The 19,111-nt window shown below is 38.9% G+C and overlaps 1 protein-coding gene across 1 annotated transcript in view; it reads right to left on the reverse strand.

The window, feature by feature from the left end:
• Positions 1-16,762, reverse strand: part of LOC103725887 (aldo-keto reductase family 1 member C13-like) — a 19,021-nt gene extending 2,259 nt beyond the window's left edge. Inside the window, exons 1-8 of the mRNA XM_008823231.3 lie at positions 16,637-16,762; positions 11,853-12,020; positions 10,772-10,888; positions 7,799-7,876; positions 7,162-7,284; positions 5,745-5,854; positions 4,965-5,130; positions 844-926 (exon numbers count right to left, since the gene is read on the reverse strand). Coding sequence (XP_008821453.1) covers positions 844-926; positions 4,965-5,130; positions 5,745-5,854; positions 7,162-7,284; positions 7,799-7,876; positions 10,772-10,888; positions 11,853-12,020; positions 16,637-16,720 — 929 coding nt within the window. The 5' untranslated portion in view covers positions 16,721-16,762. The remainder of the gene's footprint in view (positions 1-843; positions 927-4,964; positions 5,131-5,744; positions 5,855-7,161; positions 7,285-7,798; positions 7,877-10,771; positions 10,889-11,852; positions 12,021-16,636) is intronic.
• Between the last annotated feature and the right edge of the window lie 2,349 nt (positions 16,763-19,111).

Consider the following 19,111-nt stretch of genomic DNA (forward strand, 5'->3'; position numbering starts at 1 on the left):
TACGTTAAAGCTGTAATGAAATGCTTCTTCTAATCATGTAGTTATTAAAATTTTTTAATATTTAAAAAGATAAAAAAGAAAGAAAATACTCTTGAACTAATCAGATTATCATATTAACAATATTGGGCAAAATTAACAAACTAATTTTTTCAGCTATATTTAACTAAAACTTAATTCATTACTTGTTGGCCACCTGTAATGAAACAAATATGTTTCTTTTTCATTGTCCAAACCTGTCCAAGGAGAGCTCTAATTTAACATATATGTATATACATATATATCATCTTTCTACTTAAATGAGTGTGTTAATAAATATGCTTTTCTGTTCCTAATCTTGTTGGTGGATCTTGAAAAAAAGTACTATTTCAAAGCTAAGAGAAATAGTTTCATTGTCTACTTCAATCCTTCCTGTACTCAAAATAAACAATTATCTCTCTTTAAAAAAAATAGTTTTTCTGTATGAAACATTGTATTTTAAAATGAAATGGAAATCTTTTTTAAAGGTTAAAACTTCATTAAATTTTATGTCTTATAATGAATACAATATTGTATAACTATTAATTTAACACTGTGAACCTAAAAATTATAGCCAGTTGTGAAAGAGATGCATCTTTGCTCTGGAAACTGTTATTGACTATGTCAACGCTGTTGTAATGAAATGCTTCTACTAATTATGTGGTTATCGAATAATTTTTTAAATGAAAAAAAATGTTAACTCTCACAATGAGAACTTTTCTAGAAATAAATGAAGTATTTGGTTTCTAAACACACATGAACTTTTTAGGGAGAAACTTGGCCCTGGCGTGAAATAAATTCAGGCAGGATACTATCAAAGTTACTTACAACTCAGCTGAAACATATCTTAAATTTCTGTGCATTCCATCTAGAACTTTCATGTCCTCAGCAGGCAACTGGAAGTCAAAAACCTATGATAAAAGAAGAGTGTTTAGTATTTAAATGAAACAGATTTGATGGGCAATATTTGCAGGATGTGAGAAGTTTCACTCGTGATTAACAATAACCAAATGAAAATTAAAAGAAATTAATTGAGACATTGAAATTTCACAGCACGGCAGACAAAATGAAATCTCAAAGGTAGCTTCAGAAGAAAAAAGTTGACATCATTCAAAGATTTTGGCAACATGTACATAATTTCCAAGGAATCTAAAGCAAGCATTTGAAATATACAGATAAATTAGTATTTTGCATGGGTAGTTACATTTCTACAATCATTTATTAATTAAAATACAAACAATGCTCTTTTCAATATTATGTCAAGACTTACCTAATATCTAATTTTATCAAATTCAAAGGATAAATGAGCTGACTTGTTCTTTTTACCTAAATTTAATCCATTTTTAACATCAAAATGATTTTCACTAATTTCTAACATATTAAAACAGACTGTTAAGTCATTGGTGGTTTCCTGAAAATGGTGGGAAAAAGAAATAAGGATGGAGGGAGAAAAGAATAGCTAGAGGAAGGGGGAATGGACGGAGAAATTTGTCAGCTGTGTGAAAACTGATACATCTGACACATCCAGGAAAGGGCATTCCATGAAGTTTTGTATGAACTTGAAAACTGTCAAAACAGAAGAGAATATGTTAATAAAAGATGATCACAAATATCACTTTCCTATAACAAGATCCAAAGGATATGTGAAAATGCTTTACTGGGAAAAGTTATGAATGCTATTGAAATATGTTAAAATCCACCTAAAATTCAAACTTGTTTCATCACAAGCATGGATTAGAGTCAGTAATATAATAAAAGGTAAATTTAGGTAAAACTTAAATTGATTGAAAATATTAATGCATTATTTAAATACTTTGATATCCAAATGCCAAAAATCTATCAGTGTAGGCATTAAGTGATTCTAAGTTTTGTATAACATAATGATTCATCAAGAGTATCAAAAATATTCTTTAGAGAAAAAGAATGAAAAATATTGGACATTTTGAACAGAAACTCTGTTTTCTAACACAATCAGATATTGGGAGAGAATAAATAAGATCATTAAACAGAGAAGATAAGCCATAAGTGTAATCACTCATGACAGTGATTTAAAAATTATACATGTATAATTGAATGCATAGTTCACAAACTTACAAAAGTTGCACTTACTTTAGAGAGCATTTTTGAAAGAAACAGTATTAAACTCTGGCAAAATAATGAGGGAGAACTGTGTTCCCAGCAAGGAAAAACTGACACTCAACCACAAAGCAAAAGCGTAAGTACCATAATAAGAATCTTTTGTTTGGGACTAGAGAGAAAACTCAACAATCAAGAGCACTGGCTGCACTTACAGAAGATGCCTGATCAGTTCATATGACAGAATCCATATGTCCTTAACTTCACGTCCAGAGGATCAGATACCCTCTTCTGACCTCCACAGGAAATGTACACATTGGCAGAGTTATATACATGCAGACAAAATGCTCATACACATATTGTCAAAAATTATTTTAAAACGGGGTTGGAGAAATGGCTCAGCAGTTAAGAGCACTGACTGCTCTTGCAGGACCCAGGTTCAATTCCCAGCACCCACATGGCGGCAACAAACTGTCCTTAACTCCAGTTCCAGGGGAGTCCGAAGCCCTTTTCTGACCATGACATTGCACGACACGGGTACACTCACATACATGTAGACAATACACTCATACACATAAAATAAAAATAAGTGTATTTTAAAATTATTTAAAAACAATCTTTTGTTCAAGGAAAAATAACAAAAGCATGAAAGAAAACATAAGGAGCGTCTGGGAGAAAGCAATTCAACAAACATTTCTGAATATGCAAAACCAATGTGACAAATACACTATGATACAGATATCTTGGTCTCCACAACCTTTAGGTGATTTTACACCTTCTTCTACTGAGATGGAGTCTACATCCCTACCGCTTGCAGCTCAGCTTGTGGGTAACTTGCCTTGGACACTTTAACTTAGCAGAAGCAATGATGTGAAACTCTTTATGAAGGGCTGCTTGCTGCCTTCATCTAAGGCTATGGGCAGACATAGAGCCTGGGTAAGTTGACTATTGCTGGAAAACTATATGCAATTGAGGAAAAACTCATCATTATTCTGAGATCCAAGGGCCTCATTGTCCTGAAAATATACACACTAGTTCCATGAAATATGTGGAGGGGCTCAGCCTAGACAGACAATTTTCATTGAATTCGGGTTTAAGTAAGGCAAATTTTCAAATCAAAGAGCACCAGACTAAATAAAAAAATCATGTAAATGAAACTATTACATGAGGATATTTGCTTAGTAACCACTACAGGTAAAAGTATAAGAGTATAAGGAAGGCCTCCTTCTTTAACATAAAAAGGACAAAAACCTACATAAGTAAGTCAGAAACACATGTTTAACCAGTGATGTCAAAATAAACATATGAATATTTTTTAATTTTTCTGAGCTTACAGAGGTTTAAAAATAAACCTATAATAATATCTAGAATCAAAATTATCCAGTCCAGATCTCTCATTTCAGAAAATTTTTTAAAAGGCCCCTTACAAAGGGGGATAGCAGATGGCTGACACGATACAAACATCTCCAGCTCTGTTTCTATCACGCTAGGGTATGGTTCACATGGTAGAGCAGAAAAACATTTCTTTTTTGTCCTTTTCTTTTCTTTTAGATTTATGTTAATTTTCCCTCTATTTTACTTTTTAAATTTATTATTGAATTTTTCAATTTCATACTATATAGTTTGGTGTTATTTAGATCCCTTCCCCTATCCAGACCTTCCCCATTCTTCTCTTCCCAATTTAATGTACTCTCATATATATGAGATACATATATCACATATATGTGTATATATATGTATATATGAGATATATACATCTCCAACTCTAATTCTATCAAGCTATGGTGCAGTTTACATATATATGTATATATATATAAAAAGTAGCTCCCAAAGACAACCTTGTGGTGACTTCTCCCTTTTAAATGGCTCCACTAGTAAAATGCTTGAGGTCAGACCCTTACCTTGATCCCCAGCACAAATAAATAAATAAATAAAAATAAAAATAAATAAATAAATTTTTAAAAAACCTGCAGTGTCAGTCAGGAGAAACCTCCCTTCAAATTGTTGGTAAGGGTAGTCCAAGAAACTTCCAAAATAGCCCAAGCTATTGCCACAGCCCTTAATTTCCTCCAAGAACTTGAAGGTAAGACCCTCCTGCTGAAGACAGGACATACTTCAGACACAGAACTTAGAGCAATCAGACTGGAATTGATCTGGAAATCTTCACCTGCAGTGTCAGTCAGGAGAAACCTCCCTTCAAATTGTTGGTAAGGGTAGTCCAAGAAACTTCCAAAATAGCCCAAGCTATTGCCACAGCCCTTAATTTCCTCCAAGAACTTGAAGGTAAGACCCTCCTGCTGAAGACAGGACATACTTCAGACACAGAACTTAGAGCAATCAGACTGGAATTGATCTGGAAATCTTCTCCCTGAAGACTAGAACTCAAGGCATTAGAGGATACTATACAAGCTGCTGGGTGGGGGGGGGGGTGCAAAAACCAACCAATGGTCCTGCCAAGCTGTAAACCTAATAAACAACAATGCCTACCCCAGTCAACTATTGATATTGGTGCATAAACTGTGCTTTTATCTTGGGAGTAATCAACAGCTATGGGATTAAGGCCCACTAAGTGGGAGGGAATTCACATGTGGTACTGTAAACATAGCCAAATACACATGACTGCAGAGGTCACAGATCCTAGAGAAAAACCTACTTTTGCCACATCCCTAGAACAACATAATACACATCTTCATATATAAAGACAAATTTGCCTTTCACCCCTTGATGAAATATTTCTAAATGCAATTGAAACTCATAAGCATAGAAAATGCTAGAGATACAGACTTGTCCTAAAATACGTCTTGGGAGATTTCAAAGAACCAAACACAAAGGCACTGAGTAAGAGCCCTGAGTCCCTCAGCCCAGATCATCACCTGCAAATTCTCTTTGATCTCATTTTCTTTGAAACTCTGGGCCAGAGGCAGGACCCCACGCTCAATCTGGTAGCGAAGGGCAATCAGGGCTGGACTTCTCTTGTGCTTTTTGGCCACATCACAAAGAACTGGATCATTCAAGAGAACTGGAGAGCTCTGGTCTACCCTGGAAGGAAAGCAGAAATGTTGAGCTCCTGAGTGTGAGAATTTGACTTTGTTATGGGGCTTCCAAACAAAGTAGGGACTCATTCTAAACCACATACAATAGGGCTAATTGTCACCAGGATGGGCTGTTCAGAATCAACTGAGAGATGCCACAGTATGTTATACTAATGATGATAACTGATGTGAGAAGAACTATGTTAATTGTGGAACCATTTCCTGGGCAACAGATCCTGTCCTGTGTAAAATAAAGAGAGCAAGCAGACATGTATCCATCTTTGCTTCTTGACTGCGGATGTGATGTGACCACCTGCTTCAAGGTCCTGACACCTGTACCTTCCCACTGTGGTGGCCTGCACCCTTGAATTGTGAGTCAGAATAAGCTCTTTCACTCTTAAGTTGCTTTTGTCAGAGTACTTGATCACAGCAACAGGAAAAGAATCTAAGACTCCAGGGGTTCCTCAAAAGAACCCCCAGCCCCTGTGTCACCAGGTTCTTTAAAGAAATGTCAGTTCTCCACTCTGCTTGAACTTGCCCAGAGTGAAACTTACCTGAGCACTGAGTACTGCAGTATTAATGGACAGTCTTTTTAAAAATAAACCCCTTTTGTTTCATTACCATCGTTTATATCGTTGAGTTCCCAAAGCGCCATAAGCAACCAGCACAATGTCTTTTGACTTGCAGTAATCCAGCAGTTTGCTCTGGTTCAGATAAGGATGACACTCAACCTATAGATGGATAGAATGGAAAGATATCAGCATATATGAAATGCTAATATTATGATAAAGAGAAAATGCTATAAGTAAATAAAGCTGAATAAGAAATCTACATGTCAAATTATATTTGAATTCAAAAGATACAAATAAAGTAATTTTCTCTTAAAGATACATTTCATATCTGTCACCAGTATGGGTCAAAGAAACTTTCCTGTTTCTCTGTGGACTAGATCTTTGAACATAAATACCATTTGCATGACAAAAAGGGCTGGGAACTTCCGTGTCCTGTCACCTTTCCTTCCATGCCCATCTTTTGAGACTGCAGGAGAGTGCCTCACTCTTCCTCTGGAGTGAGCTGCCCACATCCCATGGTGCCCATCCCCCTGTTTGAAACCATTTGCAGTTCCTCCCACTGCTCCAGGATTCAGGCTTCTCTTTGGAAGCATCTCCCTGCTTTGGGGCCATCTGCAGTCCCTCCCATCACTCCAATTCTTAGGTTTCCATGCTGACTAGCACCACATCAATTTTCCAACTCTTCTCCTTGGACCTTGGCCCTGTTCCCCTGAGGCTGCCAAAGTGCTCCTAATTAGTCAGGGCTGCCTAACCCTCCTGGAAGGCTCCTAAGTGGCCACCCTGGACCCATGTGGTTGCTCCAATGTAAAATTAAAAGAGAGGATTTGAAGCCTAGACCAACTAACGTTTCATACACAATCAGAAAGCAACCAAGCTACAGCAATAATACAAACACAATCAAATTTCAAATCAACAAAGGCAGACTTGAGTTTCATAACAGAATCATAAGCAACAAAATAAATCCACATGCCAAAACCACAATGTGAAAAGCAGAAATAATATGTCCCCACCAAACACCACCAGTCCTATAGAAGATTTCTATGGTGAGAACTCCCTAGAGGTAACCAAAGACAAAGATTGTAAAAAAAAAATCATAAACATTATCAAAGAATTCAATGTATTTAGAGAACACACAAACAACTCAAAAAACTAAAAGAAGATAGGGATAAACTTCTGAATGAATTCACAAAAGAGATAGAAATGCTGAAGAAAATACAGGCTGAAATGATGAAGAAAGTGAAAAACTCAGTAAGTCAATTTGAAATGACAGGAGGAAACCCCACCAGAATGAATGAAATGGAAAATGGAATCTCAAGACTGGATAATAAAGCATCCATGTCCTTTGAGACAGTGGCACTGCTCCTAAAATCTTCTTTTTCACAGTAGCAAGATGAACTGGGAGAGTGTAAACTGGCAGGAGGCAGTAGAAGGAAATTCATGGGGGAGGCCAGAGGCTGGGCTCTCACCTGATTGCACACAGGCTTGTACTTCAGCCCTGGCTTGTTCAGGATTCTCTCCAGCTGTCTGTGGTTAAAGTTGGACACCCCGATGGACTTGACCAGTCCTGCATCCTTACACTTCTCCATGGCCTGGGGAAAGATTGGAGTTGTGAAGACTCATGTTTACACTGACTGCATCAATATGAATGCAGAATGGCAAAGTAAAAGACAACACTGTCTAGGGTTGGACATGTAGATCAGTGATACAGCATTTGCCTAGCATGTGCAAGACCCCATGTTTGATCACTGGCACTACAAAGGTGAGAGGGAGCAAAGCTTTTCACATGATCACTGTAATTCAATATGAAGAAGTCAGAATGGTGATGGTGATGGAAGACGGTGATATTCCAAAGGAATTCCTATGTCTTCCTTAGAAAAATAGAAATATTACTGTGCAGGGTAGCAAAATATACATATACCTATTGTCCTAAGAACTTCTTCATTTCTGTCTACTAGATTTCAGTGATGCATTCCTCCAACCACACTCCAGAAAATATGTGTGTAAACATAACGACTTTCTTGATCCAAGGACACAGCTTATTTTCACAAGAAAGACCTTGTTCTCATCCTTCAGCGTTCATCTGTTGACTTGTCAAATACTCACCTCCCAAGTGGCACAGAAATCTACTTTGTCCAATAGTGTTTTTCCTTGTTTATCTACTGGAAAATCATCATCTCCTGGCTGGAAAAAAAGCAGTCATTTCAGCCATCTCTCTAAACCATGTCTCACCTATAGTAATGCCCTTAAGAATATCTTGGAAGTAAGACACTAAACAGGAATGAGGCATCATTCAGCATACTTATACTTACAAAATGATTTGCACATGGAGTTGTAAGGACTGCCTTTAAGGTCTTAAGTTGCTATGCTCTCTTATAGCAATGATATTTATACTTAAATAATATTTTCTCACAACCAAAATAGATCTCCTAGTTGATCCATATTCCTTTGTCTACTTTCAGGAGTTGCATGACTTTGAACTCCAGCAATGACCCAGGATGGATAATGAGTATTCTCTGTATTCTTCATCTAACTGAACATATGTGGGTTCAAAGGGCAGGTATGTAAACCAAGGATGGTCAGACAAGGTTGTATATAAGACTGATTTTGATAGAAGTTTCAGAGAACCTATACAGTGTTAAGGGCCTGGAGCTTGATCTGCCTCAAGGGCATTGTTACCACCCAGAGAGAAAACTGAGACAAAACCCAAGAAAATATACAGTAATTCAGATATGAGATGTATAAATATCCAAAAACAAACAATCCAGTTAAAACCTGGGACAAGAAACTGAACAGAGAATTCTCAAAAGATAAAACACAAATGGCTGAGAAATATTTACAATACTGCTCGACATCTTCAGCCATCAGGGATAGGCAAATTAAAACTACTTTGAGATTTCGTCTTGCCCCAGTCAGAATGGCTGAGATTAAAACACAAGTGACAAATGCTAGTGAGGATGGAGGGAAAGGGAAATACTTATTACATTGGTTGAACTGCAAACTGATGTAGCCATTATAGAAATCAATGTGGAGATTCTTCAAAAAGCTAGAAATAGATCTACCACATGATCCAGCTGTACAGTTCTCCCACACACAAGCCAAAGAACTCTGTTTCCTACTACAGAGATGCCTGCTCATCCGTGTTCATTGTTCATCTATTCACCATAGCCAGGAAATGGACACAATCTAGATGTTCATCAACTGATGAATGAATAATGAATAATGGTACATTCACACAATGGAATGTTATTCAGCTGTTAAGAAAAAAAATTACAAAATTCACCCAGACCCAGAAAGACAAACATTATATGTTACCTTTCATAAGTGGATGCTAACTTGAATCTTTAGATATGTGCATTTCAATTGGAAAATCCATAGAAATCAGGAAATAAGTAATTGTCCATGGAGGGGAGGGTCTTCATGGGAGGGATAAAACAATGATACATATACAGGTTTTATGGAGTTACCCTACCATGGAGAGAGAATGCTCTTGGCACACAACATAGCCTAGCAAATACAAAGCCAACACGAGGCATGGGCTCAATCTTTTTTAGTTTTTCACTAGAGAGTTCCCACAGACCCTCAAACAATACAGGCTATTGGTATCCCTCTTCATTATTCTTCAGAACTCGATGATGAAAGCCTTAAGATGCTTAAGACAGCACATGCACAAGTCATACATCAAACATGGAGAAATCAAGCTGGTGCTGACCTCAAAGCTTCATCTCCACTGGCTATCTTTCATAGTGCTGAAAGGTGCTAAGCATGCTACCAGAAAAGAAAAGTAATCATCAGTCTTACCCAGCAGTGAAACCTGCCAGCTTTAATAACAGCTGGCCTGGCAAAATATGCCCACTGGTGCAATAGTGACACAAATGCGGGAGTAAGCAATGAGCTCCTGATTGGATTTAACGTCTGCTCCATATGATGGAACCTAGACCTGGCACTGTTATCAATGTCAAGAGCCTCTGCCTAGACACGTCACAGTCCATGGAGGAGAACCTAATACTCTTACTCTGCTAGATGGGCATAGTATTGAACTGACTCCTAATAGTGATTAACACAGAGACCCACTGGTCAATGTGCAGAGAACTCAAGAGACTGCAGAGTGCTCAGTCCTAAGTGGACCATCTACATTCCACACTCTCCTTCAGAGGCTCTGGGATCAATGCAGAAGAGAAGGCACAAGATTGCAAGACCAAGAGGTAGTGAATGAATACAACAAACCCTTAGCTTGTGACAGCCTGCATAAGAGCTGTACAAACCCCAGCTAGACAAAATCCTAGCATAGATGCACAAAGTCCCTCCCCTAGCTGTGGAAGTATTGGCAATTGATAGGTGCTGGGAGAGGGAGAGCCAGGTTTCATAGCTGACCATGCCTCAGGGAACAGACCCACACCCAAGAATATTTGGGAAAAAACAAATCAGACTCAATAGGCCTTGAAAAGAAAAGATATGAAGTGAGGGAGTAGGAAGGTGGAAATGGATCTCAGAGGAGATGGAGGAAGAGGCCTGACTATGATCAAAGTACATTGTACGAAATGTTCAAAGGAGCAGTAAAAATATTTTGTAAAAAAAAAAAAAGAAAGAGAGAAAAATGTAGGGGCTGGAGAAATGGCTCAGTGGTTCAAAGCACTGGCTGTTCTTGCAAAAGACCGAGGCTCAAATCCCAATACCCACATGGCAGCTAACAACTGTTTGTAACTCCAGTTCCAGGGAATCTGGGTCCTTCTTCTGTCCTTTTCGGGCACTGTATGACACAGGTGCACTCACATACATGCAGGCATAACATTCATACCCATTAAATAAATAGATAAATAGATAAATAAATGAAATTTTTAAAGAGATGCATAAACACAGACATTTCTGAAATTTACTTCTAATATGTAATTCTGGGATTGCTTGGACATCCCATTTTAAAATCTAATAAACTTTTTTGTGGAACCTACTTCAAGACATTTTTAGAACATATAAACTCAGTTTATGTGAAATTATGATTAGACTCATCTCAGCCATCATAAAGGTTTGATCATTTGTCCCATACAGAGTTGTGGAAGTTTGAAGATACATATTACCTACCTTCATGGGCACTGGGTAATGCATAAGATAAAGGTCAACATAGTCCAGTTGAAGTCTTTTCAGTGATTTTTCCAAACAAGACCGGACCAGTTCTGGTCGGAAAAAAGTGCACCAAAGCTGTAAGGTTGGAGAATGGAGCTGTGCTAGATTAAAAATTGTCAGAATCTGGATTCCTTTACCTTAATATTGACAGAATGTTTGTTCTCGATGGAAACTTCCATCTGACCTAGCCATATTAACTTATTTATATATTTTGTTACCGTTAGTACAATAGAAGGAAATTACTTGAGAAACAAAACATAACTAGTAATGCCCAATCTCCAAATTATTTTTAACAAAGATTATAGAGGCTATTTCAGTCCATCTCTTCTGTTTATGTAACTAGAGAAGAGTTAGAATCACTAGATTTCCATAAGTGAAGGAAATATTGTGGATATTCTATGTATCTTTATTTTTATGTGCCTGAGTGTTTGCCTGCATGCATGTATGTATGTGTACCATGAGCGAGCATGCCTGGTGCCTACAGAGTCCAAAGGAGAGCATCCGATCACCACAAACGAGTTATGGTTGGTTTTTACCCATATGTAGTGCTAAGAACCAATCTTAAGTCTGCTGCAAGAACAAGTGTTCCTGAGCGATCTCTTTGGCCCTCATTTTGAACATTTTAATATATACCAGATATATATCAATACACTTTAGTCATATTTTGTTTGGGAGCCCCAAACTCTACTATAATGTTCTCTGATATTAATAAAGGTTTACTGATATTACCAATTATAATAAATTTTATCAATCCAGGAGATAAAATAATAATTTGATAATAGGGTTATCTGATTTGGCAACCCTTGCCAAATGACATTGCTTTGAACTAAGGCTCATAAAAGTAAAAGGGCTTTAAAAAGCTATATATTTGTAAACAGTTAAGTCAGAAGTAATATTTTCCTGTTTCAATAATGAATCTGATATGTGAATTATATGTGAAAAATAAGCACATGTAATCAACTACTGATGCAAGTTTTTAATTTTTACCTCTATATCTCCTTTCATTGATTTGTACACATACATTCTACAAATACATCACCTTTGAGGTGAGGAATATGTCTTCTCTCTTCACAACACCAGCTGCAATCTTGCTTTTGATGGCCTGTCCTATCTCCTCTTCTACTTGATATGCAAAAGCAGTATCAATATGGCGGAATCCAGCCTCTATAGCGAGGTTTGCAGCCTCCAGTGACTTACTCTTATGGACCTAGAGGAGGAGCAATACACGTGCTTAAAGATGTGTGCTCTTGAGAGGCTGCTGAGTGAGCCTAGAGGACAGTTCACTAAACTGGAAGGAATTTTGTCTTTCAAAGTCATTCTAGAACTACTTGTTAGGCTCCAGGATCCTTGAATTCTTATTTTTTCCTCTTCTGTAATACATAATGTCACCAAAGAGATGTTGTAGAGGTCACAGAAACACTAAGACACCTTCACAGAATCACTTTGTCTATATTTTCTTCTTTATTTGAGGTAATGAGCCCAGAACCACTTTCTTTCCAGACCCCAGAACTCTCCATACCTCCGTAATCCTGGTTAATTACTAGAACTAGAGGATGCCACGATCATTCCAGTTGAATTGTATGTTAGAAAGCCACATTCAACTAATATAGTAGGGTCACTGAGAAAAATGAACATGAGGGGATATGCTTTAAACAACGTACAAAAGAAGAATGATGTAGGCTTCATATGGGTCTTATCTGAGTGAAGACACACAATACATGTTAAATTCCCTCTGGATGAATGTTGACAACCCATGGCAAATATCTACAGACAAAGATGTTAAATCGTCTTCAAAGATTTCTAAGAGCCAATTACATAAATACCTCCTACCTGCCCCTTGCTGGGACTCACTCTATCACAAAATGATGTAGAAATCAAGGTCTCAGACACCAACCAACGTGAAGTACGTGAGAGGGACTTGGACAGAGAATAGTAAGCTATGTTGAATCTTTTCACACATCCAGTCTCCCTGTCTGACAGATGTAAATGCTAGCAGAAAAATGCATATCCTAAAGATATATGTTTATAAATAATAACTCTTATCAGTAGGCAATTATTCATTTGGGGTATCAGCTCTTAAAACCAAAGCCCCTCTGTTTAGATATGACAAGAATTAAATTTAAAATTATTGCCTTGTCTGCCAGGTTTGGATAATGATGAGAAAGTTATTTTGTTAAAAGATTTAAGAAGTGAGCTAGGGAGAAATCTCAGTCAATAAAATGCTCGCCACACAACTAACCACGAGGACCTGAGTTCAGATTCCCAGCATTCACATAGAACTGAGCTTAGTGGCACACGCAATCCTTAGTACTGGGGAGGCAAAGACAGGAGGATCCCTGGAGCTGATTATCCATTCAGTATAGCTGAATCAGCAACTCCAGGTTCAATGAGAGACCACACACACACACACACACACACACACACACACACACACACAAAACAGTGATGGCTAAACACATTCAACTTTGACCTATGCCCTCCACACCCACATGCACAAACACATGAACATAAGTAAACACAATCATACAATACATGCACACAGGATTTAAAAAGTAAATCATATCACACTTATCTAATTATTTTAAGAATTTCTGCAGTATTCCTTCACAATAAAGCACAGTGGCCTCCAAGACCCTCTCCTGATACCAGTTCTGACTTATGCAAGGAAAACATCATTCACAGGTAACCATAACTGAGGTTTTGGAGTGGCCTTGACCCTTCCTTGCTCTTCATGCCACCTTTCCCTGAAATGTAACCAGGTCCTGTCATGTATCTCCAGGTAGCTCCATAAATCTAACAAAAAGGAAAGGTGTGAATTCAAACTTCAAGGAATAAGTCCTTAGTCACACAACTAAGTGGTCTCAGGAAAATTGTAAAATATGAACTTCCATCTAGGTGAACAAACTGCCCGCCTTGATCCCTTCATTTATGAGGGCCTCCCTTCTGTAAACCCAGCATAATTAATGAGGACCAATAATTAGATCCCTCTTCCCCCTGTCATAATGTTGTATTACATATTCAGGTACATGAGAGAGTCTTTACAGCCCGGGTACAACATTTGCTGTGAGATGCTGAAGGCTGTCCCAGAGCGGAACAACAGCACTCCACAAATATTTGTCTTATGCATTTCATCTAGAGGAAGACACCCTAATTTACCACACAGATTTCCCTGGATCTTGCCTTCTTGAGAACAAAAAAGATGTCATGGGCTAAAGATATAAAATCAGAGTTCCCTTCCCACACTACAATCAACACCAAATCAAGGAATTTGACAGGAAATGTTCTTAACTGGTAACTTTCATTTCTTCTATCAAACTGAGAAAAGTTGAAATAAGAGAAACAGGGTATTTCACACCACCTAAGCATTACTTGTCTCTCTCTCTCCCAATCTAAAGCTCCGTCATCTCTCCCCAGTTAAAGTACCCCCACTTTGCCATTTTCCCCTTGATACCTGTTTGCTATTACCCTCCTTCTTCCCCTTTACTCTCATGGTTCTTTGTATAATCTTCCCTCCTCCCTTCCATTAGTCCAAAAGCCTACTGAAAAATACATATAACAATACCTGTACATGAGTGTGTACATGTATCTGAAGGCTGTATAACAAGAAACACAGTAACAAACAGGAGAAACCTCCCTTCAAGTTGTTGGTCAGGGTAGTCCAAGAGACTCCCAAAATAACACAGGCTATTGTCACAGTCCTTGATTACCTCTCAGAACTTGAAGGTAAGACCCTATTGCTGCAGACAAGCCACACTTTGGACACAGACCTTAGAGTAACAGGACTGGAAGTGATCTGGAAGCCTCCTCCCTGAAGACTAGCTCTCATAGTTCTAGAGGATACTATGCAAGCTGCTAAGGGAGAAAATCAATCAGCAGTCCAACCCAGCTTTAAAGCCTAATAACCACAATAATGACCAGCACAGCAAACTATATCAGTGCAGTAGTGGCACTTTTATCAGAGGGGTAATCAACAGCTGTCTAATTGAACAGCTCAGCTGGCTTAATGGAAAGGAGCTCATGTGCGGCACTGTAAATGAAGCCAAATACACATGGCTGGAGATGTCACAGATCTTACAGAAAACCCCTCATCTGTCACATCCCTGGACAAATGTAAGTTTTTACTGTATGCTAAATATGAATCTTTATATTTACAGACAAGCCTACCAGTCACTATCCATCCAACAAGCTGCTTTTTTGCAAGAGTTCCACAACTGGTCACACACAAAGACTAAGTCTCCGTGAGATGCACAGCCCTAAGTGACATACCTACAATGCAACCTCTACACATAATGCTCATGGAACATACTGGAACTCGGGGTAGAGAGAATACTAATGCATTTCTCAACTCTCACCAGTAAAGCTCCATGTAACAGAGGGTGATGAACACAGAAGGCCACAACTGACAAAGAATAGAGAATAAAAGACTGCAGAGTGCGTATCCCTGCATAGGACTCTCATTATTAAACCTCACCCACCCCTGGCTCAGGGACCATTGTGGAAGAGGGGGTAGAAACTTTAAAAGCCAGGGTTGGCTCATGACCATAAGGAAACAGAGCCTCCCAGGCTTCTGGAAACTTGTGCATATGAAGTTACAGCAGTGATGACAGCACGTACAAGACCTATGCAAATTCAGGTAAAAATCCAGCATAGGACTTTGGAAATGGTCAGGAGGCCACAATTTGGTGAGGAACTATTGGAAGTTGATCTTTAAGGGAGTGATTCTAGATAGGCTGACTAGACTCTAGTGAATGAACTCACACTGAGGGACATTTGGTATACAAACTTGACTGGATAGGCCTTAGTTTATGACAGAATGCATGAAATCTGTGGGCAGGCTTCACCTAGGGGACAGGGGTCTAAATATGATTAAGATGTATTATACGAAATGCACAAAAAATTGATAGAAATATGCATTGGGAAAAAAAAAAAGAAAGAAAGAAGGTACCCAGAATAGTTAGGTCATGGACCTATCCCTTTAAACCTGGACCTTACAGCCTAAAGAATCCAACCAGTTCCCTTGAATACCTGACAGGCCCCTGCTGGGAAGAGTAAACTCACAGGCAGGTCTGGACAGCAAAAGCAAGGCAAACAAATTCCCCAACAGACAGCAAAAATGACAAGAGGGGGGCTGGCAAGACAGCACAGTGGTTAAGAACACTGCTCTTGCAGAGAACCCGGGTTCAATTCCCAGCACCCACATGGTGTCTATGAATCATCCTTAACTCTGGTTCCAGGGGAATCCAAAGCCCTCTTCTGACCTCCGCAGCATTGCACAACACGGGTGCTCATATACATGCAGGCAATACACTCATACACATAAAATAAAAATAATAAAATATATTTAAAAATGACAGGAGAAAATAAATTTCCTCTCTATTCTCGCAACACCTGGCTGAGTTATAGTCAATCTCACAATGCCCTTCAGGTATCTACCCAGTAACTAGATCATAAGACTACTAGCACCCACCCCTTGGAGAAAGGTATAAATATTAGGTCTTCCCTTAGTTCCCAGGGAGACTGTGCACCCCTTCCTGCAGGCTCACAGGCAGCTTGGAGTCTCCTCTGCACCCCGCCCCCCAGGGAACTACACCAAAGTGAAGGTCCTGTTCCACCTAAATCCTACCCCAGAGTCTATTTATAGAACTAACTCACTTTCCCACCTGCCTTCACAGCCCACTGCAGCTGCTGCTGGAACCTCTATTTAACAAGAATGACCAGTATGTGCAGATAAAATCAGACCCTCCTTCAGAGCAAAGGCTAAATATCTTCTCTCTTGTATAAGGAATAGTTCCAGCCTGGAGGAGCAGAATTTGGGGTTCTTACCTCTTCGGGTTTGTAGGTACCAAAGCCCAGAGCAGGGATGAAGTGGCCATCGCTGAGTTTCATGCATTGATGTTTGGAGCTCATTGTTTGTTGCTCCTCTGCCTAAGCAGGTTCTGATGCTTCTGCCTACAGGGGCAGTGAATAAATAGAATTTATGTATCAATGTCCTGTCCTAGGTTGAATAGTGGCACAGATGCTTCCTGTCTAATGATTAACCATTGCTACTCCTTGACTAGTTATTAGCCAGATCTATACTCTGCCTAATGGTTAAACAATAGTACTAGGTGCCTGCTGCTCAAACAATCCTACTGCCTGTCTAATGGTTAATCAAGAGAAGGGAGAGGGTCTAGTAAGGTTAAAGTGGTATTCCACATGTAAGAGGGAAATTCACGTATTTCATATGAAGGATATATTTTTAAGTAAATTACTACACAGCATTTATTTTCAGTAAATTTTCTGCTTGAAATCTCATTTATTATATATTGTATTAAAATAGCACAAGAGATTGAATAACTATAATACTTCAGACACACATCCTCTTGTATTATTTTTATTTTTGTCATCATGCAACCTCTATTTGACCATGTATCACTGGAAACAATCAGGCATCACACACCATACAAACATACTCAAAGAACAAAGAAATCACAGTCAAGCAGTGCGGGAGGCCACCCCGCAATGTGACTCGGTTCTGACCCGCAGAACTTCCACGAAGTACCTGGATTGGGGGGTGGGGCCGTGGATGAGGCAAGCGGCAAGAGAAATGGAGACAAGACAGGATTCTGATCAAGTCTCATTTATTGAAGCACAAGCAAGAGTTTTTATAGAGAATGAGAACAAAGGAACACAGACTGTAAACCATTACATCAGTCAGAGCACAAGCGCTCTGACACACATTAAGGGAGGAATCTCTGATTATAGAAGAATAGAACCGTATGCAAGAAAGGAGACCAAGGCCATGGGCCAAGGTTATTTAGCAAGGCTATCTGGCCCTGGCTGCAAGCCAGGGTCGTGGGCTCTGGCTGCCTGCCAGAGTTTCCAGGCCAAGGCTGCGGGCAGAATGGAAAGCTGCCAGCTCAGGCCTGTCAGCAGTTTTGAGAGGTAGCTGAGACTCAGTTGAACCTCAGGCTCCCAACAAAGCAGTTTTAAATATTTTGGCTCTAGAAAAAAATCAAAAATTAAAATTGGAAAGGTCAATCCACTTTTAAAATTCTCATTGCCAGGGACCGTTACAGAGGAGAGGATGGGAAGATTGTAAGAGCCAAAGATACAGGAAGACCAGAGCAAAACCACTTCATGTCTTCTGTACACAACAGAACTGCTGCACTCAGGAACTTGTGGATCTATGGTTGTCTGAACAAGACCTACACAAGATCAAGCCAGTCAATATTCTAGCTTGGAATGGGAACTGTTTCATGAGCCCCAACCATTAACTGAGGAGCTATGGACAGTTGATGGCATCTGGAGAATCATTTACTTTAGAGGTGAAGGTCCTGGTTGATGGACTATGTTAAAGTGGATGACACGCCCCTGCAGCCAGAAGTATATAGACAGCACAAATTAGCGTCAATGAGTTATTAGATTTTTTTTTAAAGATATGGTGTTGGGACTATAGGGAGGTGGGGGTGGGTCTGAGAAGAGCCAAGAGGAGGAGTTTGGAATGAATATGATCAAAATATATTGTGTGACATCATGTGAAATTCTCAAAGAAAATAATATTTATTAAAAATCCTCATTGCCAAATATTTTCTGTATCCTTCTTATTTCATTGACACAGGGGCAATCCAGACACACATGCAATAAAAAGAACAGTTCAGAATGACTGAGTGCTATTGACTGACAGCTACTGGAAATTATTTTGTAATATGCAATGAAACAAACTTTATTATAGTACTCGCCTGCTGGGTAACTCTTATATAACCATCAATAAACATGTTATGAGGAAGAAGAGGATAGTAAGAGCCAGAGAATGGCAAGACTAGGGCAGGACAATGTCTTCTGGACATACCAGAACACTTACATTCAGGAACTAACAGCAGTTGTGATTGGTTGCAAAAGAGCAAACCGTTGTCAACATTCCAACATGGAGGAGAACGGGCTGATGAGCCTCCACCCTAGCTGAGGAGGTATTGACAGTTGATGGCTGCTTGGGGAGGGAGAGTCAGTTTTTCTTTATAGGTTGTGACCCCTAGTAGATTGAGCATGTACAGGTATGTATGGACTGCAGTAACCAGACTCATTTGGCTACTAAAATAGAGAGAGAGAGACACAGAAACTTTGGCATGATATGTTGAGGTGGATCCAGGAGGAGTTAGAGAGAATCCAGAGAGTGAATATGACCAAAATATATTGTATGACTCTATAAAATGCTCAAAGATCTATAAAAAATATTACTAAAAGCAAGATGCCAAAATGCAGGACACTAATTTATATAGTTTATGACTTCAGTCAACATTATTCACAAAAGAACAAAAT

The sequence above is a fragment of the Nannospalax galili genome, unplaced genomic scaffold (genome assembly GCF_000622305.1).
Source record: "Nannospalax galili isolate Female #2095 unplaced genomic scaffold, S.galili_v1.0 scaffold989, whole genome shotgun sequence".
Classification (NCBI taxonomy): Eukaryota; Metazoa; Chordata; class Mammalia; order Rodentia; family Spalacidae; genus Nannospalax; species Nannospalax galili.